This window comes from Watersipora subatra, chromosome 3 (genome assembly GCF_963576615.1).
Source record: "Watersipora subatra chromosome 3, tzWatSuba1.1, whole genome shotgun sequence".
NCBI lineage: Eukaryota > Metazoa > Bryozoa > Gymnolaemata > Cheilostomatida > Watersiporidae > Watersipora > Watersipora subatra.
The window spans coordinates 33,153,060-33,176,712 of record NC_088710.1 but is presented as its reverse complement, the minus strand read 5'-3'; the positions used below and the strand labels follow the sequence as shown (position 1 = coordinate 33,176,712).

The 23,653-nt window shown below is 36.5% G+C and overlaps 1 protein-coding gene across 3 annotated transcripts in view; it reads left to right on the top strand.

The window, feature by feature from the left end:
* The window catches only part of LOC137391674 (CREB-regulated transcription coactivator 3-like), a 39,987-nt gene that overhangs the window by 8,003 nt on the left and 8,331 nt on the right, over positions 1 to 23,653 (top strand). For 2 of the 3 annotated variants that reach the window (XM_068078196.1, XM_068078195.1), the window contains exons 3-8: positions 2,971 to 3,152; positions 7,950 to 8,059; positions 15,686 to 15,768; positions 18,758 to 18,944; positions 19,581 to 19,717; positions 20,902 to 21,135. In XM_068078196.1, the coding sequence (XP_067934297.1) occupies positions 2,971 to 3,152; positions 7,950 to 8,059; positions 15,686 to 15,768; positions 18,758 to 18,944; positions 19,581 to 19,717; positions 20,902 to 21,135 (933 nt within the window). Of the gene's footprint in view, positions 1 to 2,970; positions 3,153 to 7,949; positions 8,060 to 15,685; positions 15,769 to 18,757; positions 18,950 to 19,576; positions 19,718 to 20,901; positions 21,136 to 23,653 lie in introns of all 3 variants that reach the window. The other variant, XM_068078194.1, reaches the window with a different exon arrangement.

The window sequence follows — 23,653 nt, the reverse complement described above, 5'->3', positions numbered from 1 at the left end:
TGATATTATTGTCATTTACTACTCTTAAAAGTTTGTTTATAAACCATATACTCGGGAATAAGGGTATGTTTGGAACTGCAGTAAAATAATCAATCATAGATTTTTATTTTCTAGACACCATCTACAATGTGGTCATTTATCTGATAAAAATGTTGATGTGCTTTTATATAATTTTTGGTAATTATAAATTTCAATAACGCTTCAACATTTGACAGTACCAGTCAAGAGAATATCTATATTATATACATGTATGTTAAAAAGGTCACGATTTCAAGTCTGCTTCACACTTCGTGTTAATTGCGTTGCTGATTATGCTTACCAGAGACTGCGTTCACCTATGTGTGTACAGAGTTGTTTTTACTTCTCTAGTCTTAACACTTGTCTAGACTCCTCCAATGACGTAATGTCTAGCATCACATTAGTTTAGGTGAAAACCATTTCTAACTCATTTTTGATCATTAATGAATTTGTTCATTATGTGAGTATATAATTACGTTGCCTAGATGGTCACTGCAGCTTTTTTGACGAAATAGGCAGATGCACGAACAGTATTATTTAATGTTGTGAGCTACGAGACTTGACAACAAGGTATTTCCTCAGGTATAATTGCGACATCCTCGTAAATATTAATAAGTCAGATACACTCTCTTACAGGTAATACTTGTTCTCCTAATTATTCTCCTAATCATTGGCGTGCTGGTAGATAATGAAGTATAGGACAGCCTCATTTGCTAACATACTATTTACCATTTAGAAACATCTCTCCGAATATTTGCTGCAGTGTATCATTTAATTTACAAAGTATGACGGAACTCTACCCACAGAAATGTTGTCAATGTTCACATTGGTCAAGTAGAAAGGTAAAATTCGACTAAACCAAAAATTTTAATTTGCATCATAGGATAGGTCTATCTGTCTGTTTGTTATGCCAAGCCGTGTCAGGTTCCTGTCATAACTGCCTTCAACTGGCATGCACTGGAGACCTGGCCTAAGGATTCTTTGAACTAGGATATCATGATTTCATATACCAAATGGTATTCCCATAGCTCAATCAACATGATTCTTCAATGGACAATCATAACTGTTATTCTTCACAATCATAACTAATAGTGTGTCAATGAACCTTTCTTAGATAACTGCTTTGTTTCCATGTATTGACAGCTGAATTTTCTGCCCAATGGTGCTTCATGAAAACATAATGAATATTATATCTATATATATTATTAGAGTGAATATTATGTCTACAGTATATTTCTAGAGTGAATGTCGGGGAGTTTTAGCTATCCAAATTATTAGCAATATCCCAACAAACTTCGTAAAAAGAGATGGTGTCATTTACCGGGAGTTAATTAAATATGGCGTCTACCTTTTTTGCTCATCACCCAGTTCAGTCTAAGTGGCCGTAATTACAAAGCAGTTGTGTTTAAAGAGTTGGTAAATTGTTCATAATAAATTTTAATTTTCTTTTCATTAATTATCGAAGGAAAAAACATTTTTATGTTGAAAGGCTGACTTGCAACAAAATCCACATAACAGTTATTTGGTATCAAAAGGTTCGCCATGTCGTACTCTGCTGTGTTGTAGGTGCAAAATATGTGGAAATGTGATTACAAGCTCTTAATAGCTAAAAAACGAACAGTTAATCGCAGCCATCACGAAAACGCCGTAGATTGGAGAACGGCCCAAATGGGACGTAGCTGAACAAGATGGCCTCTGTTTATACTTTCATGCAACCTCATTCGTCGAAATATTTTCACAAATATACTTCATGCTTTCAAGAAAACCATGTCTATTGTCATTACGCGTCTATTTCATCATCATTGTAATTCTGTCACTTTGAGCACTGATATCTCAAAACCTACTGTGAAAAATTTGTTTAATTTTTTAACCTTGGCTCGAAGGAGTGCATATCATCTTCTGATAAACATGAGGAGCCTGCTGGTCACCTGTGATAGTCGAAAAATGCTGCAGCAATTGTTCGCGTTGTTTGGCAGGAACTACGGGTCACATGATCGGATTACGACTACATGATTAGACCAAGCTGAAACAAAACTGTTAAGTAGCGAGGATTCATATTTGATACAGGCTTTTCGGCTTTTTTAGAACCCGAAGTGTTTTTCATAAATTAGTGCTACGAGATGTTTTATATTGAGCCTTTTATTGGCCTTTCAATTCACGTAATAACATCACAAGTCAAAATAATAATCACACCGTTTGACAGCGTCATCAAATTGAAGAGTTCCAAGCTACGGCGTTTTTGTGATGGCTGCGATTAACTGTTCGTTTTTGAGCTTTTAAGAGCTTGTAATCACATTTCCACATATTTTGCACCTACAACACAGCAGAGTAAGCCATGGTGAATCTTTTGATAACAAATAACTGTAATGTGAATTTTGTTTCAAGTAACCACTAAGTTAATTTTATGAAATACTCTAGAAAGTGAAATATATTTTTCAATCAGATCGTTGGTGCGCTGTTTGACTTCTATGATAGTAAACTAAAGTTTCATAAGCTATACAAACACTTTGGGAATACACTTGGTGAACTTTTAAGTTTGAAGCAAGAATTGGTTTTTTTTAAATAAAAAGAAGCCTATTCTTTCTAATACCGCAAGAGTAGAGTTTTTTTTAGCAGAGTTGCTCAAGGCATGATTGACCTTCTGGCAGCAAAAGTGTCAAACAACCTCTTCCTTTGACCTTGGCCTGTGTTGGGAAATCCTCCCCGAGGAGCTGTGGCTTCCCTTGGGTAGTTCCCTTGGCATTTGAAATGTGTTTCTACAATGCCTTACTATACGTTCCACAAACAACCTATCACCTTTTGTGTTTCTTTTTGACCTTCCTCTGTGCCAGATTTCTGGCAAAATGTTTTGGGTGACTTTTAAGATGCTTACCTCTCAAGTTCTCATGTATTTTAGTGTCTGCTTTAGATGATATATATATATATATATATATATAATTTTTTTCATATTAGAGTGCAATCAATGATCTCAACTCACTGAATGGAGGTGATGTGAATAGAAGGCGGATTCAACCGACTCAGTATGGTAATGGAGGCACTCCTAGCATGAGGCCACAGAGGAATCGAGCCAGTGATCATGCTCCTTATTCACCTTACCTCACGCCACACCCTCTCAGCGCCACAGACTGGAAGAAGTAAGCTGCTATTGTTTTTCTATTTGTCCGCTCGCCCCATTGTGTCATGCCTTGGGCTAGTTTCTTTATCCCAAGCCTCTAGCAGCTGTGTTTGTGGTGATCTGTCAGACCATCAGCGCTGGGGCCTGGGTTACAGGTGTGACAGGCGCAGTTGCGTAGGGAACGATGCATGGAGACATTAGTAGACATTGGTTCAAGTCTCACTTGGTCAGAACATCGGGAAACTCACTAGCAGTGGATCAGACTGCATAGGCTTATTGCTGAGAATCATGAATATGCTGATGTATCCTGAGTATCATGACTACTCAAGCGTATGCAAATGTCTTCTCTCTCGTTTACCGATGTTCTTAACTCCGATACCTAGCCTTCCCACGAGTGCTACTTTCTCATGTATACAACCACTTTAGCGAGTATATCTCCCTGCTTGACACCCCGAGACAGTAGTTTTTACATTTCATAAGAAATTCTTGTTTCTACCCGATTATAGCCTCTAGAACTTTTTAAAAGATTTTTAATTTTTTTCTTTAGCTCAACATTTACTAATGGGGCAATATTTGGAGCTTCTCTTTCCTGGCCCTTTTGTTATCTTAGAATATAAATCAATGAAATCAGATGTTGGGCTATGTTCAGGTGAAACAGTCTGAGGCAACACGTCTTTTGAGCGTTTTAACCCAGATCAATTTTGCCGATTTTTCTTGAAGCTTATGCGAAGGTTACCTCGCTTTTCCTTGCCTTCGAAGGACCATCGCTAAGCGGATGTTTGGTAAAAATCAAATTCTACCAAACCTTTAGAAAAGCCGTTGACAAAAATATTTTGCCGATTATGGTAATAATGACGCCTATAAATTACTAAAGGTTGAGGTTTATATCTATGGTTTGGAATAAAGTGATGTTCTAAAGCAGGGGTGTCAAACTCATTTTCACCGAGGGCCACATCAGCGTAATGGCTGTCCTCAAAGGGCCAGATGTAACTTATAATTGTAATGAAATGTAATCGATTAATATAAAATAACTTAAACTAGTCTTTGATATTAAATAACTCTGACTTTATTACTTAAAGTTGCAAACAGAACAGTTGCACAGCAAAACATGCAGAACACTTGTTTTCGAAAAAAAATCAGAAAAGTTACACAATACCCATCAACATGGGCATACTTTCAGTAAAATCAAAAATTGTGAGCTGCTAAGAACACGAATTTGTTGGCATACACACATTAAATCTGCAAACACTAAATAATTGCAACAGCAGCAACACAAAATCAATATGTAAGCAGCAAAAAATCAAAAAATTATTTGCTATTTGCTGAAACAAAGTTAGACTTGCACCAAAGAAATTACAAAATATACAGTGTTTGACTAAAATTAGTAATTTATTACATACAATACAAAGTTATGAATATTATTTATACATGTACAGTTAGTCATGAACATGAAAATCACGACACTATAATTTTGAATTTTTCCTCGCGAGTATTATCTTCAAAGCATAGCAAATCTACATCCCAATATAACTCAAATAAACTGTCATAAACATGTTTCAAACAATAACATTATGTTCAGTAACTCTGTTCTTGACTTTTCAGACTTCAGCTATCGAGATTGAATGATAACTTTTGTCTGACCACGGTTGACAGCCTAAAAAGTTCATTTTTATTCGAGTGTAACGATTCAAATTGACAAAATTAAAAGTTAGTAAAAACTTTCAAACATTAAAAATAATGTTTCAACTTGATTTATGCAGTCTTTCACTGTCTTACCCCTTCTGAATCTGCATATTTACTTCTGGAGTTGAAAAAAATTGATCGCGAACTATAAATTTTAAAGCGACAGCGTTGATTTTCGGTTCAGTTAGATGTCGCAATGGGCGTAGTAATTTAGTTATAACTTTTGCCAGAGAGATCATTGAGATATATATGTACGTTTGTTTGATTGGCCAGAAAAAAAATTTCTGACTAATCAAAATTATTCTTATGTAATGTAAAAATAACAACACAAGGAATAGATAAATTTTAGAGGCAAGATAACTCGCGTTGGTGTGCCTAGCAACGTTATAAATACGGGAGATGAGTCTCGTGCGAATGAGTAATTAAGCCCTCGCGGGCCACATAAAATGAGGTGGCGGGCCACATGTGGCCCGCGGGCCATGTGTTTGACACCTGTGTTCTAAAGCGATAACAACCGTCTCGGTAGTCGTTGGGCAAAAAGTTTAAGTTAATGAAGTTGAGATCGAGTTATCTGAAGCAATTTATTATTGCATGGGACCAAAACAAAACCGATCAAGTTAACCATGTGTTCGAGCTGTCTGAGGGCGAGTTATCCACGTTTGACTGTATATATTATATTTTAATATTATATATAATAACTGTATATGTTATATACATGTATATATAATATTCTATAAATTTAATATATATATATATATATATATATATATATATATATAGAACACACGTATAGTTGGCCACTGCTTGAAAAACAACTACAGTAGATGCTTCTTTAACGTAAATCTCTGTTCTGAGAACATTTATGTTATAGCGATTCTATGTTATCCAGACAGTAAAATACGTGTAAATTGCTTAATTAACTCCAAGATCGTCCCAACTCATCCCTTGGGCCCTTTGCAAAATAAAAAACTAGAATTAACTTTTTAATCTAAATGCTTATACCCTATCTGTAATATTATTGGTTTATTTTGGTAATTTTACAATAAGTTAATGACAAAACCTTCGGGTTCTACCAAAAAGCCCGTATCAAAAATATAGATGCTCGCTACTTTACAGTTTTGTTTTGGCTTGGTCCAATCATCTAGTCGTAATTTGATCATGTGACCCATACTTCCTGCCAAGCAGTGCGAACAATTTCTGCAGCATTTTTCGACTACCACAGGTGATCAACAGGCTCGTCATGTTTATCAGAGGATGATATGCACTCCTTGGAGCTAAAGTTAAAAAATTAAACGACTTTTTACAGTAGGTTTTGAGATATCAGTGCTTTAAGTGACAGCATTACGATGAGGATGAAATAGACGCTTATCGACAATAGACATGGTTTTGTTGAATGCGTGAAATATATTTGTGAAAATATTTTGACGAATGAGATTGCATGAAAGTGTAAACAGAAGCCATCATGTTCAACTATTTCCCATTTAAGCCGTTTTGGAAAGGGATTCCAATCTACGGCGTTTTCGTGATGGCTTCGATGAACTGTTCGTTTTTGAGCTTTCAAGAGCTTGTAATCGCATTTCCACATATTTTGTAACTACAACACAGCAAAGTAAGACTTGGTAAATCTTTTGATAGCAAATCACTGTAATGTGAATTTTGGTGCAAGTCAACCTTTAAATGAATTTAGCTTACTAAACTTGAAGCTAAGTTTTAGCATTAATTTTACTAAACTTCAACTTTGTCATCGTTTAAAATTTTAAGCTTTCTGTTTCCGGTTTCAAGAGTGAGTGAGCATCATTGGATTTTCGGCGTTATAAGAGGGATTTTGGCGAATAGCATATCGGCATCTTCGCTACTTTGACGTATTCAGCGCGCCAACTGCCAAATTTTAATTTCAGAAGAAATTTTTGTTGATATTGTATGGCAAAACAAGGTGTATGACAGAATGAAAAACATTGTGTGTGACACGATAAAGGCGAAACAATCGTATGACAGAGATATCGTAACTCTGGGGCGCAGTGTAGTTAGAATGTCTCATAGAATGCGCCTCATAGAATATGGCTCATAGAATATGCCTCATAGAATATGCCTCACAGAATATGACTCATAGATTGTGCCTCATAGAATATGGCTCATCGAATATGCCTCATAGAATATGTCTCATCGAATGTGTATCATAAAATATGTCTCATAGAATATGACTCATAGAATATGTCTCATAGAATATGTCTCATAGAATGTGTATCATAGAATATGTCTCATAGAATATGTTTAATAGAATACGTCTCATAGATTATGTATCATAGAACGTGTATTATAGAATGCCTTTTCAAAAATTAAGATATTTTTATTTATACTTGATTCTATTCATTAATGGATGCTATGAAAGTTCCAATTTACTAATACTGATCAGGTGTTGCTCCTTGCAGTGTCAAGCCAGAGTTGTTTATTTAGATGTTATTACTAGCTGTCTTGGGATATACTGTAAGGTATGGTGTCTCCTCGCCATAGGTATGTTGCTTTCCACACGAAAACAAAGTTAAAAATGAGAATGTATTTCCAACAGCGTTAGAGCACAAAAAAAGTGTCAGCTTCTTCTTACCGCGTCCACTATTCCTCACCTCTGCAAATGGTAACTATTTTCATGCTATTTTTTGAGCCAGTACTTTACCACCATGCTCTAGAATACGTACTGGTAACCAAGGAATTAACTATTATGTAATTCATAAATGTTCAACTTTGAGGTTATTTGATCCGCTCTACTGCTTCCACTCCAGGCGATGTTAACTAAACGTTTTTCCTTTTTGTACCATTATTTTGTATGTTATGCGTAAAATAGACAATAAATACTTTATGATGTGGTATTTGGCTTAGAATAAAATTGGTTTTGTGTAGTAAAATATTACAGTGCATATAAAATTTATAGAAAATGAACAGTGTTGTCCAACTAAAAATAATCGAATAATAAACAAAAAGTTTCAATAAAATGTCACACTAAGGTGATTCCCTGAGCATCAGGCGATACTTGCTACCAGTAATAGAATTCCCCTATTTTGTTGGTTATATAAGTATCAGGTGCAGGTTTATTAGCAGTCTGTTAGTTTGACATGTATAAGTCATCTTTCTATGCTAGGTTCAAGTCTGACTCTGACATACACGGTAGCGTTAAACATCAAACCCCAAGCTCTAGCAGTGAAGGCAGCGCGAGTAGTGGACTCATATCTCCACTGATACATCGCAGAGGTAGGTGTCTTCAATCTCTTCTCTCTTCCCGAGTTGAGGCAAATAAAAGGTAACTCATCCCACAGAGTATCCTTCCCGCTTCACATCGGTCGAGTGGACTGGGAAGGTTTGACTGAACCGAACTCTCCCATTCGCGTCTCATGTTTGTCCTCCAGTCTTATCAGTTGTCCATGCTGCATTCCTGCATCAAGAGCCAAGTTTAGGTGTCAGTTGTGGGGCTGGTTTGGTAGTACTATAATTATTCACACTGACTCATACCACAATCTGCCACCAAGATATGCTGAGTCACACCTCTTTGCCATAAACTCTGCTTGAAATGTATGTGTCAATTTTTATCCATCAGCCCTGCAGGCATGACACTATGAGGATTACACACAGATTATATTACTTGCGCTCCTTAAAGTTCTTCATGTTGTTGTCTAAATTGGCTCAAAATGGTACACACGTATTCATGAAGGGAGGTGGGTGTGGCAGTGACAATATCTGCCGTGTTTGCAAAATCAATGGAAAGACAAACAACTGCTTTAATTTGAGTCTACGCTATGGTTTCTAATGACATAAACAAACAACATTATAAGTGTGATCATAGCTTGGCTAATCTGCTATCAAGAGTATTGCTGATAACTACAGTAGGTTTAACACGACCTGATCCATTCTAATACATTCACACAGGTTATTCTATCTTATATTTTAATGAAACACATCTGAGTACTATGGAAACAAAATTTGGAATTTTACTTTTAGGTTACTTAGGAAGAATATTAAAACAAAACATCGTTCCATCTTGAGAACCGTGTAACTTTTTTTGTCCTTGTTTGATTTAGAGGAAATAAATTTTGTATTTGATTCGTTTTTGTCATTTAGTATATGATACGTTGATGCTGTTGGCTTTGCATTTTTAATGTTATCAATGAAATAGTTAAGATAAGTGTATAGGTTATAGTAAAATATTCTATCGATTCTGAAAAAAGTGAAATTTCAAGTTGAACTCATTAACTTTGCTGTGCTGTCCATAGTACAGTACTTGTATAACTTGACGTATACATGTATGCTTCTAATAGCTTCCATTTAAATTGACAGCCAAAAATATTTAAAAATTTCAAAAGCTTATTCATGGCTCAGTACACAGTTATTCATCGACTAGTACAATATATCTGTATGTTTTATCTATATTCTAAATGATGTAGACATACACTAATATTTATGTACTATTTGTTTCACCTATATGTTTCTGTACAAGTAAACTACCGTACTTTTCGAACTATTAGACTACATTTTTCTGATGTTTTGAGCCATGCGGCTTATATAAGATTGCGGCTATTTTGTGGCTTTTTCTTTCACTGCTAGGACGCATTAACCAGAATCTTCGGTTAGTTCGCCTCTAGCGGCGAAATAAAAAACGAAACAATTCCATCTGGTGCTGTTCCATTAAACACTAGGTCAAAAAGTGTCGGTTAATACGAAACAGTGCCGTTAGGCATTGTTCCGTTTTAAACAGCAAAGTTGCTGCAGCGTTAAAAAGCACCGCCCTGAGTTCTGCGGCTTATACAAAGGTGCGGCCTATGTATTGTTTCATTATCGCTTTTTGGCAAATAAAGCAACTGCGGCTTATATAGGAGTGCGGTTTATAATTCGAGAAGTACGGTAGATGCCGGTAGATGCTTGTGCAACCATAATCATTCTGTTATCTCTCATATGAACATGCAAATAAGTGGCAACATACAAGGACAGTAAGGACAGCATTACAGTAGACTTTGCTGATAGATCATCACTGCTAAGCATTTATTGTTGACCATGTGCAGATTTGGATTTGCTTGAATTGTTATTTTAGTAGTTATTACTAATAGCAACACTCTATGAGTATCTGTTGATAAATGCTTGTCAGGATCAGTGGAATCTTTCTTGCCACTAGAACAACTAGTATTGGAAGCCCTCGAGTATTGCTAGTAGCCAATTGTATTGTTCATCTTTGTATGAACTTTCTTGTCTGAACTCGGTCGACACCTGAAAAACTTAATGTGTGAATTGTCTAGTTAATATGCCGTTAATATTTTAATAGGCCTGCAATTTTAACTCTTTGTTCGAAATAGCATTGGTTACAAGAGTTAGCTATGGCTACTAATTGGTGATTGTTTTGTGAAAACCCAACTCCAAACTTATTAGCAAGACTGAGAACAATAGCCAACAATGTTATCAAAATGAGAGATGAACCTCTTGAGATTTGTCTTAACTCATTCGCAACCAACTAACTTTCATGTGATCTACTTTAAATACCAGTCATTTATCATAAACATGTTATAATTTAATTTACTACAAGAAACTGAATTGAGATAAGTTACCCATTCAGTTTTCAAAATAAATAATTTTCAAATGGTTTAAAATTCAGGTAAAAACTTCATATTACTTACATGTAGACATGCGTTCCCAAGAAGGTAGTGTTAGAAAGTTTCTGATTTTCAAAAACCCTTACTTGCTGAAACAAAGTTACAATTTCACAGTGAAAATTGTAAAAATCTAAGTAATTTAGCTAAAATTATTGTTTTGCTACATACATTACACAGCTATAAATAATATTTTTATATATAACAGTTCGCCATGAACGTAAAAGTCATGAAACTCTAATCTCTAACTCTTCCTCGCGAGTGTCATCCTTCAAACCAAAACATAGCAAATATACATGGTAATATACCTCAAATGAACTGTCAATTGTTTCGATTAATAAAAATATGTTCAATAACACTGTTTTTGACTTTTCAGACTTCATAGACAGCTCTAAGAATCAATATGATGCTATTGAAGGTGAATGATAACTTTAGTCTGCCTACCTAAAAAGTGCATTTTAATTCAAGCATAACGATTCAAATTGCCAAAATTGAAAGTTAATAAAAACTTTAAAACTTACAAATAATGTTTTTATTTGATTTATGTCGTCTTTCACTGTCTCACCACTTCTGAATCTGCGTATTCACATCTGGAGTTTAAAAAATAGATCTTTTTTGATAAAATTTTAAGTCGCCATGTTGATTTCCGGTTTAGGTAGATGTCGGTATGGGTTTAGTATTTTGGTTATAACTATTGCCAGAGACATCATTGAGGCATCTTTGTAAGTTTTTCTGATTGGCCAGAAACTAATCAAATATTTTCTTCTATAACTTAGAAATAACTGTACATGGAATGGGTAAATTTCCAAGGCAAGATAATTCGCGTCGATAGCCTAGCTACAATCAAAATCCGCGAGTCAACTCGCGATGGTTGCGAATGAGTTAAAAGCTGTATGTGAAAGTTTGTGGGTTGACTAGATACTATGTAACTGGTAAGCCGCTCTGTCTCAACCAATTAGAATTGAGAAATTGATAAAAAACCTACAAATTGTTGAGTAGGTAAACTGCTGACCCTTAAACTTTCATCCTTTTAGCATTAAAGGAGGGATAATTCCCGTAAAATAATCTTGCTACGTAATTTTGACTTCGTTGCACCAATAAAAGAATGTTATCTTGTTGTTAATGTTTATCCATCATTGACAAGAATGGTCTGTGAAGAACTTGGATATTAAACTGCTCGTTTGCCTTTACAAAATTTACCAACTAATTGTAAAATGTTTGTCACATGAGTAAGCTGTTCTCAAATATGCGCCTAGTTGCCTAGCAACGGTTGTTAGCTAGCTACAGTTGTTTGTGGAAATGCATACATGTTGTCAATGTCTAGAGATATTTTTAAGGCTTTAAAAAAAAGCTCGATTCAATCCAATTCTCATCGAAAAATTAGCAATTCCATTCCCAATTCTTTTGCATCATGAATGAGGTAAGAATCGATCCATTTCAATTCAATGCGCAACACACTACAATTAAATTTTCAATTATTTAGCTATCCTAACTTCTAATGATTCGATTCAGTTCTTTAGACAAACCAATCCTCTATCAATTCCCACATGTCCACTAGTTAGCTTGTTCAGCCGTCGCTCTGAATAGAAGTTGCTCACCCATACAAATGTTGTTGGGTAACTCCAATGCAAAACAAGCTTAGAAATAAAATAAACATTGATTGTTGCAGTTTTATTTTATCATATATCAGAGAACTGTTTCTCAATGCGCTTGATGTTTATATGTACAATATATAAGTTTGTTAAAGTTGCTGGGGTTATCCTTGATCTATGGGGGGGCATGATGATGCCCCCATGACTAAATACGTGCTCCACCGGCCACTGGTTGCAGACGGTGTGCATAGCATCTCTTAATTTCAGCCAACTTGGGCACCTGCCTCTTGTGTTTACTCCAACATTTTTCACAGGGACCTGTGTAGAAATTTTCAGTGATGCCAATCGAATTGCTTTCTAAAGTTTGTCCAAATTGCGCATTGAACAGCGCAAGAGCATGATATTTTTCATTTATAAAAACTAGCTACCAGATTTGCATCATCACCAACATTCCAGTATATGTGATATCACATACACTATCAATATCGCATACATCATCACATACACTCAAGTGATATCACTTCTGATCAGTCAACACATCACTGCACATAGCTTACAGTTATAGCAGCGATAGCAGCCACCATTAAAACAATGATTTATGCTAGCTGACATATACAAGCAACCAAAATAGAATAATACAACTGAAATTACCTTTGTGTAGCAGCCAACTCGTGATGTAGAAGTAGTTTACCCTCTAAGACAATATCACACACTGAAGGAGCAATGGCTCTATTCTTCAGTTAGTTGAAGCGGCCTACTTTGTGCTCCTCTTGCTCCTTGACGACAACAGGTGCCACTGGCTGAGCAGAATGTGACACCCATTTCCTGAGTTCTAAAAACAAATAAGAGTTGGTGAAAGTTATTTGTGGGTGAAAGAAATTGGAAAGCAGCGTAGGTAAACTGCATGCAACAAATTGAAATAGTGGGTCGAATTATTGCCAATGCATACATTGCCACACAAGGACTGCAATTATTATTACATACCACCATGTCCACAATCTGATGTACACACCGTCAAATGTAAACTAAGTTGAATGGGTCTATACATATATTTATACATCTATATGTGTAACTCACTTAAATTTTTTTGTTATTGTAATATTGTTTATAAAAATTATTTATTAATAAATTTATTCAATTGTTTATTTATTAACTACCACTAGTAGGAAATGTCAAATAAATGTTGTGAATAACATATGAATATATAGCAATTACAATCAATCGTTTAGATAATAGATAGTTGGATATAGTTTGAGCTACACAAACAAATGACACTTAGGATAGAGCAATAATAATTGAAGATAATGCTCTCTCTTATTCATTTACTACATTTAGACTCCTTCATTCATCTCGTATTTAATATAGCACAATAATTACCTGAATCAATAATAAACTTCTTACCACTGCAGGCACTGCTACTTCTGAAGAAAAGGTAGCATCATCACCAGAGCTAGTCCCATCAGTAGTGTCCATCATATCTATAATACGATTATAATAATACTGTACAAAAGAATAGATGTTGTTGTTAGTAAGTTGATAAAATATATATTAAATATTGAATAAATTAGTGAAATCACCAGACTAGTGAAACTACTTGTCCAGCGAGAGAAAATTTTGTCGACAAACCAGAAAACTAAGAACAACTAGACCAGTGAACAAGGTACAACTTACTACTGAGTCCTGATTGATACATCTAGACAACTGTGTAGGACGAGGCCTTAAGCTTGAATGAGATGCAGTTACAATCGTTCTCATGACGATCATAACAGCATAGCTAAACTTGTCGCCAATGCACAGGTATACCATGGAACAATAATACTACATATTATCGACAAATAGAACATAAAACAAATAAAATAATACCATGGAACAATAATACTACATATTATCAACAAATAGAACATATGCGGTGATATGAAAACGATATGAGGTGTAGGAAAATGTTGAACGTGTGCGGCTGACATTACTGGATTGCACTTGCGATTAACTGATTCGTTTATAGGCTATCACTGTCCACGAGGGGTTTTCCGTCAATGCAATAATAAATTACTAATCATAGAGATACTGAGATAGTAATAATAAAAGAGAAGCGTTGACTCGAGGCTTTTTGCTAATTGAAAATAGAGAATCGAATCAATTCGTCTATGGTGACAGTAAAGAATCGATTTGTTTTTTACTGGTAGGATGCGCCGAGTCATTTCAATTCTACAGTCAGTAAAAGATACCAGAGAATCGATTCAATTCGATTCGTTTGTAAATTTTCTTTGTAAAATTCGTTTCTTGAGCAAGCATGTGAACTAGAGTGCCCATCTCTGTCAATGCCTAGCGGTCACCAATTAAATTGTGCTTTACAAAAATGCTCTACACCATTTGTAAAATTGCTTTGGTTTACGATGAACCTTATAATTGTAGCTGTGTCAGGGGTATCCAGAACAAACTATTATATCCAGAGTATTCATTTAATTCTACGCGTATCCATAAAGTCAGAGTTATTCTTTCCACGAGACCAACACTAATAACTCTATCAATGACCCACGCAGAAATCATATATGTATAAAATATATGTAGTGAGGCAGTTGTTATAAGGTAAAGGTTAGGTCGTCCTAGTCTACAAATATTAAACTCACGGTAAAGATGTTGAACCATGTATTGTTTCAATGCATCGACCTACACACACTTATCCACTGTGTCCAGACCCTACTAGACTCGGCTATCCTGTGCCACTATTAAAACTGAAGCTACCAAACTTAACCTACAGCTGTTAGGGGTAACTGATTGAAAACCAAATTCTTCACATGCTCCTCATGTACATGTTAGAAATTTAACCGGAGCCTTGTAAAAACATTGTTCATATAAGGTGATATCTTAACAAGTTGGTACGCAAAAAGTTATGTTTACAGAGTTCTGCAGCAGCTATTGTAAACTAATGCTATAAATTATAAAATACTGCAGCTGAAGAACAAATCTAATGGTTCAGTTTGTTATAACGAATTATTTGCTAATGAAACAGGTTTATGAATGATAAGTCCAGCACTATTAGAGGTACACTGTCCATGTGCATTTCTATGGCTAGCAGTTAACATTGGTGTTTGGAACATTGAATCTTTCTAATTAGAGCAGGTATACACAAATGTGCATCGATAACAGAAATTATATAGAGCTACTTGCAAACTTCTCCATAAAATAAAACACAGATATGTCATTCCTATTATTTTAAAATTTTAGCTGTCCTGTTTAATGTCCGCTTGTTTAGTTAACATGTTTTATGTCCACATGTTTAGATGTCCGCGTGTTTAGTTAACATGTTTTATGTCCACGTGTTTAGGTAACATGTTTTATGTCCGCGTGTTTAGTTAACTTGTTTTATGTCCACGTGTTCAGTTAACATGTTTTAATGAACACGCTAAGCAGAATCATATGTCGCTGTGAGTTTTCCTTTAAACTTGTTTTGGTTTATATGCCTATCTGTAGGCATTTTAATTATTCTTACCATTATTGTATGTTTTATGACGATCAATGAAATCTGCATCAATGAGCTTCACAGGTTTACGAGAATAGTCAATCTTTGAACCTGATCAGTTTCTGAACTATCTGTTAAATCTCTGCCTTGGAAGTTCTACATACCATAGCTTCATTTCCTTGTTATTTTACAGTTTTAGAAGTAGGCGGCAATACAAACAGTCCGATGCCAGTTGGAGGGGCGCTGGGTGTTTCGAGTGCTCTCGGACCTCTCAAGGTAAGCTATATTTGCTCTTTAAATAGAAATACGATTTTCTTTCGCTATCTTTTTATGCTCTGAATATTGGTGCTTGGCAGCAGGAGAATGAATGTTGGATCTGTAGACAAAAGGTTTTACCTACTTACCTTTTTTGAAGACTACTTCATATGAAAGATTCCTCGTCAAATGACAATCTTCAATGATTTCAACCATTGTAGTCAATATGTGGCTGGTATTTATTTAAAATTGCTTGTTTAATTTCTTCCATGACTATTAGGAAAAAATTAATTAAAATGATTTTAATTTCTAACCAAATATATAAAATACCCATTTCCTTTAAACTTCCATATATAAATGACATAACAGTGTGTTGTAGTTGGATACTGATAGACAACTGGAAGATGGTATCAACTGTTACCATGTGCTCAGCCTCATTAGTTTAGGAACCTACCATAGTTATGGTACAACGATTCACTACAATAAATGAAATTGAGTTATTTATGATGCACTCTAGCTGCATAGACACTGGCATGCAATTGTTCCTTTGAAGTAACAATTGCATGTTACGACAAACAAGCAACAATTGTTGTTCCTTCGAAGGAACAACATTTGCTGTATGTAATGTTGAGATATAAATTTGAGAGTAACAATACTTTGGTAGTCTTTACAGCTTATGATTTTAACTGTCAAATTGTTTTTCACTCCCAGATGTTTTAATTTAAGTTATCACTCCCAGTTAATAACTTCTCCATCACACTCTGTAGACAGCTCAAGTTAGCTATCTTGAGACTTAATACTGGCTCTTCTAGTCACAAGATATGCATACTGTTCAGTACAGTAAATTAAAATAAAGTATTCACTGGCTTTACGTGTATCAATCGTGTATCGATCGAGATTGATAATTTAGAAGTTCAATCCATGATAATGCGAGGATATCGATCTGAGGTGATTTGGTAGAATAATAACTCGATGGCAGTAATCAACAACTGCTCAAATCTCAAGAAGTTAGGTTAACATGTTGTTAGATAGGATCTCATTCATGCTGTTTACTTGAGTTCAACTGATCAGTTCATTTGATGCGTGTGACACTAGCGAATCAACTCCAAGTGTTTTACAGAGTTTTTTAAAAATTCATCATTAAATTAATCTGTTATATTGATAAGTGTCCCAATCCACAGCAGGTGTTAACATATAATAGATTGTTGTTAATTTATATTTCTGTGCTGCATTCGGATTTATAAGGAAATATCATTTTATCATATGTAGTAAACTAGATGAATGCCAGGTGTTGCACGGGAATTCAAATAATTACCCAATATATTTGAGTAACTTATCCGGTAAGCCAGTTATGGTAAGCTTACCTTTACTAAAGCAATTGCCACTTTGAGATTTATATATACAGTCAAACATGGATAACTCGCCCTCGGATAGCTCGAACACATGGTTAACTCGAACGGGTTTTTTGGTCCGCTCCCATGTAATGATAAATTGCTTTAGATAACTCGACCTCAACTCTGTTAACTCGGACAGTTTTTTGCCTAATGGCTACCGAAACGGTTGTTATCGCTTTAAAAAATCACTTTATTCCAAGCCATAGAGGTAAACCTCAACTTTTCGTAGTTCATAGGCTTCGTTATTACCATCATCGGCAAAATATTTTTGTCAACGACTTTTCTAAAGGTTTGGTGAAATTTGATTTTTTACTAAACATCCGCTTAGCGATGGCTCTTCGGAAGGAAGAAAAAGCGAGGTAACCTTCGCATAAACTTCAAGAAAAATCGACCAAATTAATCTTGGTTAAAACTCTCAGAGAAAAACGATGTCTTTTCTTCTGAGCATTTCAACAGCGATCAAGTTTTGCCGATTTTGACATAAAAAACGTCCCGCCAATAACATCACCTCAAACAACAAACCAATCTCAAGTGATAGAAAAATCTCTATACTTTTTGATAAATATTTTTTAAACTTTACATTAGAAGCATTTAATTTGAAACAAGCCATTTATGCTTTTGATTTATATTATAGTTTGTATATGAACATGTATTTACTGATAAATACATGGACTTGTGACAGTGCTCTGATAACTCGAACACTTTCGCTCGGTCCCGTGAAGTTTGAGTTATCCATGTTTGACTATATATATATATATATATATATATATATTATACAGATACGCGTATATCACACAGCCAGATTATCTGCTTTGATAGTTTCATCAGAGTAAATTAATTTAGACTAAGTTTTAAACTCAACAGAAATCAATGAATAATAAAATGGTAAGATAGGTTCAATGTGATAGGTTCAAGATAAGTTCTGTGAAATTTAAAATTTCAGTGTATTTATTATTTTTACATATAAACTTATTTTAGTCGTAGTCACGGTGCTTTAGCTGCATGAAACTGTTCTGGGTTATAACAGGCTTGTAGTATAGCAAGTGTAGTAGTTGAGGAGTGTGAACTACCTTCAAGTATGATAGTGTCACTAGAGCAGTTCATAGGCAGCAAGAGGGTGGAGTTTGTTTATCAATTTACATAGACAGTTTGCTTGTGGTTCATCCTATTCTATTTATATTGATCTTAATGATTCACTAGATGACGTACTTTTCTGTTTTTACTAAAAACTACCATCTGATAACTGATAGCAAAGAGAGGACAACTGTTGAAAAAACTAATGAGACTATCTTCCTTTTACAACCACCATATTACTAGTAATTATTCAGTAGATACAAAGAGACATAACTTTATAAACAAGTTTTGATAAACCCTTTTTGTAACCTGCAAGCACCTGCCTGGTGCATCTATTCTAGATCCAATCTCAGCAATTAAAGCATGTGTGATTGGATCTAGACTTGCGATTTTCATGACACTGCTATGTGCCTGTATGCGACACTGATATATGCCTACATGTTACACTGCTAGTATATACCTGTATGTGACACTGGTGCATACCTGTCATTGACTGTCAAATACTAAATGATCGATTACAGTTTACTTTGGTTTGATTTTAGCCTTTTCCAGAAGGAGGCGCATTTTCATTGAACGGAGTGCCACCAATGCCTCCACCCATGGGTTCGTCTGGCCTCCCACCCCCTCATCAGATGTCATTATCTAACTCAGGGCAGCATCATGGTTCCCTTCCAGACCTTTCCAATCTTGGTTTCACTAGCCATTCTCTCAACAGCAACACTTCCCACGGTAACAATTGGCTTCTCCCCCTCTCCTTCGTTTAATGACTCTGTTGTTAAGATTGTCAGTTTATCTTTTAGTTGTACTGCTCTCTCTCTCTCTCTCACACACGTGCTTGCCTACAGCTAAGGCACTTTAATCTATATCTCTACTCTCCAACTCGGGCACAACTAGGGTACTTTGGACTATATTTCTGCTCTCCAACTCGGGCACAACTAGGGTACTTTGGACTATATTTCTGCTCTCCAACTCGGGCACAACTAGGGTCCTTTAATCTATATCTCTACTCTCCAACTCGGGCACAACTAGGGTACTTTGGACTATATCTCTACTCTCCAACTCGGGCACAACTAGGGTACTTTGGACTATATTTCTGCTCTCCAACTCGGGCACAACTAGGGCCCTTTAATCTATATCTCTGCTCTCCAACTCGGGCACAACTAGGGCCCTTTAATCTATATTTCTGCTCTCCAACTCGGGCACAACTAGGGCCCTTTAATCTATATTTCTGCTCTCCAACTCGGGCACAACTAGGGTACTTTAATCTATATCTCTACTCTCCAACTAAGGTACTTTAATCTACATCTCTACTCTCCAACTCGGGCATAACTAGGGTACTTTAGTCTATATTTCTACTCTTGCCAGGCCCCTGCTCACCGCCTAGTGATGGCTTTGGGAGAATAGTCAGTGCAAATATGCCTCCTCCAGACAGCCCGTCTTCTCTTAGACCTAGCAATGGCCGGCATCCCAGTCCCTTTGTCGGCAACTCCACACAGGTTCAGGTACCTTCTCTTGTTAACTTGTTGTAATGTTGCGTTAGATGTGATACTGACATTTCAGAAACTAAATAATAATAGCTTTTTCATACTCTATTTAACCAAGCTAGCCAAAGCTAGCCATATATCTATCATACAGTCATTAGATGGTGTCGTTAGATGGTGTCGTTAGATGGTGTCGTTAGATGGTGTCGTTAGATGGTGTCGTTAGATGGTGTCGTTAGATGGTGTCGTTAGATGGTGTCGTTAGATGGTGTCGTTAGATGGTGTCGTTAGATGGTGTCGTTAGATGGTGTCGTTAGATGGTGTCGTTAGATGGTGTCGTTAGATGGTGTCGTTAGATGGTGTCGTTAGATGGTGTCGTTAGATGGTGTCGTTAGATGGTGTCGTTAGATGGTGTCGTTAGATGGTGTCGTTAGATGGTGTCGTTAGATGGTGTCGTTAGATGGTGTCGTTAGATGGTGTCGTTAGATGGTGTCGTTAGATGGTGTCGTTAGATGGTGTCGTTAGATGGTGTCGTTAGATGGTGTCGTTAGATGGTGTCGTTAGATGGTGTCGTTAGATGGTGTCGTTGGATGGTGTCGTTGGATGGTGTCGTTGGGTGGTGTCGTTGGGTGGTGTCGTTGGATGGTGTCGTTGGATGGTGTCGTTGGATGGTGTCGTTGGATGGTGTCGTTGGATGGTGTCGTTGGATGGTGTCGTTGGATGGTGTCGTTGGATGGTGTCGTTGGATGGTGTCGTTAGGTCGTGTCACTCGGTCGTGTCACTCGGTCGTGTCACTCGGTCGTGTCATTCGCTCGTGTCATTCGGTGGTGTCTTTGAATGGTTAATGTTGATTAATGCTGGTTAATGTTGATGTTTAGCGTAGGTCAAGGTCAAAGGTCAAGATGGTAGTCATCCCTAAGCTGAAGAGATTTTATTGCAACAGATTAAAAGTAATAAAATCAGCTTCTTTATTATCTTTTATACGCGTATTTAAACTCAAACAAAGTTGGATGGAATGTTTACGTATGCTGATTCTATATAGCTTTGTAATGTCTCTCTATTCATTTATTATCATTCATAAGCTCTCAGGCTGTTTTCAATATCATTCTGATCATGATCGCACTATATCATTTATCTGCGTATATAGTGAGGATTTGTTTTTGCCACGGTCTAATGCTTAAGATTTTGCAATTGTTTTCTTGCAGGGTATTCCTCAACAGTTTCAGTATTTGCCACAGCCAGGGTTGGGCATGCACCCACTAGCTCCTGCTATGGCTGGACCTCATCCAGCACACACAGCACATTTAAACAATAGCAACGCATTGTCTCATAACATTCCAATATCACAGCAGGCCCCCAAGTCTCCTGCCAACCTAGAGAAGCAACTAGTGAACGAAACAATACGTCGCCGAATCAGCGATAAGATGTTGGCACAGCAGGTGTGTTGTCTTCTCTAAACCTTTGCCCTCTGTCCCTGTTTCCTCTATACCTGTCCCCTCTGTACCTGTCGCCTCTGTACCTGTCCCCTCTGTACCTGTCCCCTCTGTACCTGTCCCCTCTGTACCTGTTCCCTCTATACCTGTTTCCTCTATACCTGTCCCCTCTATACCTGTCCCCTCTATACCTGTCCCCTCTATACCTGTCCCCTCTATACCTGTCCCCCTATACCTGTCCCCTCTATAACCTGTCCCCTCTATACCTGTCCCCTCTATTCCTGTCTCCCTATTCCTGTCTCCCTATTCCTGTCTCCTCTATACCTGTCTCCTCTATACCTGTCTCTTTTATACCTGTCCTCCCTGTATCTGTCCTCTCTGTATCTGTCCCGTTATACCTGTCCCGCTATACTTGTCCCTTCTTTGCCTGTCTCCTCTGTTATCTAATTTTTGCTGCTCTCTTCTCTGTCTCCTCTTTACACTCCTTATAATTATCTGAGTAACAATGTTGAAGTTGAAGTCATGCTCGGCATAGGTCAACACTCCTCAACTCCAATGTTTTGTAATTAACATCAAATTGGGTGTACTAACAGCTGTCTTTTCAAAAGTACATGTACAGTGGAACCTCGGTTCTCGAACACAATCCTTTCCAGAAGGTTGTTCGAAAGCCGCTTGTTCGAGATCCGTAACAAGTTTTCCCATTAGGATTAATGTATGTAAGTTTTAATCCGTTTCAAGTCGATTTAACAACTTCGGTAAAGCATTTTTTAACATTTTACACCATAAACTGTGCTGTATACCGCATACTATAAATAAAAATGGGTAGATATAGATCGTGTTGAAATTTAATAAAAGATTTTCTATCTATAATGATGAAAAAAGAAAACAAAAAGTAACATTTCGTATGCCTCGCTTTTAAAACGTTGAAAACATTAAAGGTTACGATACAATACCAAAAACCGCTGAAGTTGATAATGAAACAGCAAAAAATTGCAACAGATCAGTTACATAAAAATCGTGTGAAAAAGAAAATAGAAACAGCAACGGTACATTTACTTCAAATCTTTGAAGAAGAATCCTCCACCAAAACAATTTAGGGTAACTCGACTGAAGGAGTTGTGTGCCTAGAAAATCTCTTCGGTAAATGCCTCGTCCTCCCGGATGGCTCCTTCTTTTTGTAAAGAGTTTATGACGCGAAAATTATCCCTTTTTTGAGAACCTTCCGAAAGTGGCTCATAACAGTGTCGTTAAACGTATAAACACGTTGTTGCCGGAGCTGTTCCGAAAGTTTAATTCAAATGCGCATGCTCTGATTTGGTCGAGAACCGAATTTATGGTCGAGAACCCAAGCGTTAGAGAACCGAGGTTCCACTGTACGTGTACAGTCAAACATGGATAACTCAAACTTCACGGGACCGAGTGAAAGTGTTCGAATTATCAGAGCGTTTAAGTTATCAGAGCACTGTCACAAGTGCATGCATTTATCAGTAGATACATGTACATATAAAAACTATAATATACATCAAAAGCACAAATGGCTTCTTACAAATTAAATGCTTCTAATGTAAAGTTCGAAAATTTTTTATTAGAAAGTAGAGATTTTTCTATCACTTAAGATTTGTTTGTTGTTTTATTCGATGTGACTGCCAGATCGTTTTGAGGTTAAAATTGGCAAAACTTGATCACTGTGGAAATGCTCAGAAGAAAAGACATCCTTTTCTTTTGAGCCTTTTAATCAAGATCAAATTTGCTGATTTTTTTTGAAGTTTATGCGAAAGTTACCTCGCTTTTCCTCGCCTTCGAAGAACCATTGCTAAGCGGATGTTTGGTGAAAATCAACTTTTTTCAATCCTTTAAAAAAATTGTTGACAAAAATATTTTGCCGATGATGGTAATAACGGCGCCTATGAGCTACTAAAAGTGGAGGTTTATCTCTATGGCTTGGAATAAAGTAATATTCTAAAGCGATAACAACCGCCTCGGTAGCCGTTGGGCAAAAAATTGTTCGAGTTAACCAAGTTGAGGTCGAGTTATCTGAAGCAATTTATTATTACGTGGTAACGGACCAAACAAAACCGTTCGAGTTAACCGTGTGTTCGAGTTATCCGAGGGCGAGTTATCCATGTTTGGCTGTATACAGCTCCGCTCGAACAAGCAACACTTCCGATAAGCAAGCAACAAGCCTTACGTTTATTAACGCTTATTCACAGTTGAAGCAAATACCGAGCATTAATACTTCGAGAAGCATAAACCAAATGAGAGGATAGCAACTTTCCTGAAATTTTAACAGAAGCAGCCTTGGCTCTATATTGTTATATCGGAATAGCTGCCTTTTTTTAGGCTAATGATATAAGAACCAAATGGTTAAAATTCTTTGCCATGCAAGTGCACACTATATAGATATGCTACAAAGATACTTTCAATGGGGGAAAGGAATTTGCCGAGTGTTGATTCCTACAAGATCTGAAGTGCCAGTGGATTAGCTAACTGTTACAGTCATCACCTGAGAACTTGACATTCTATG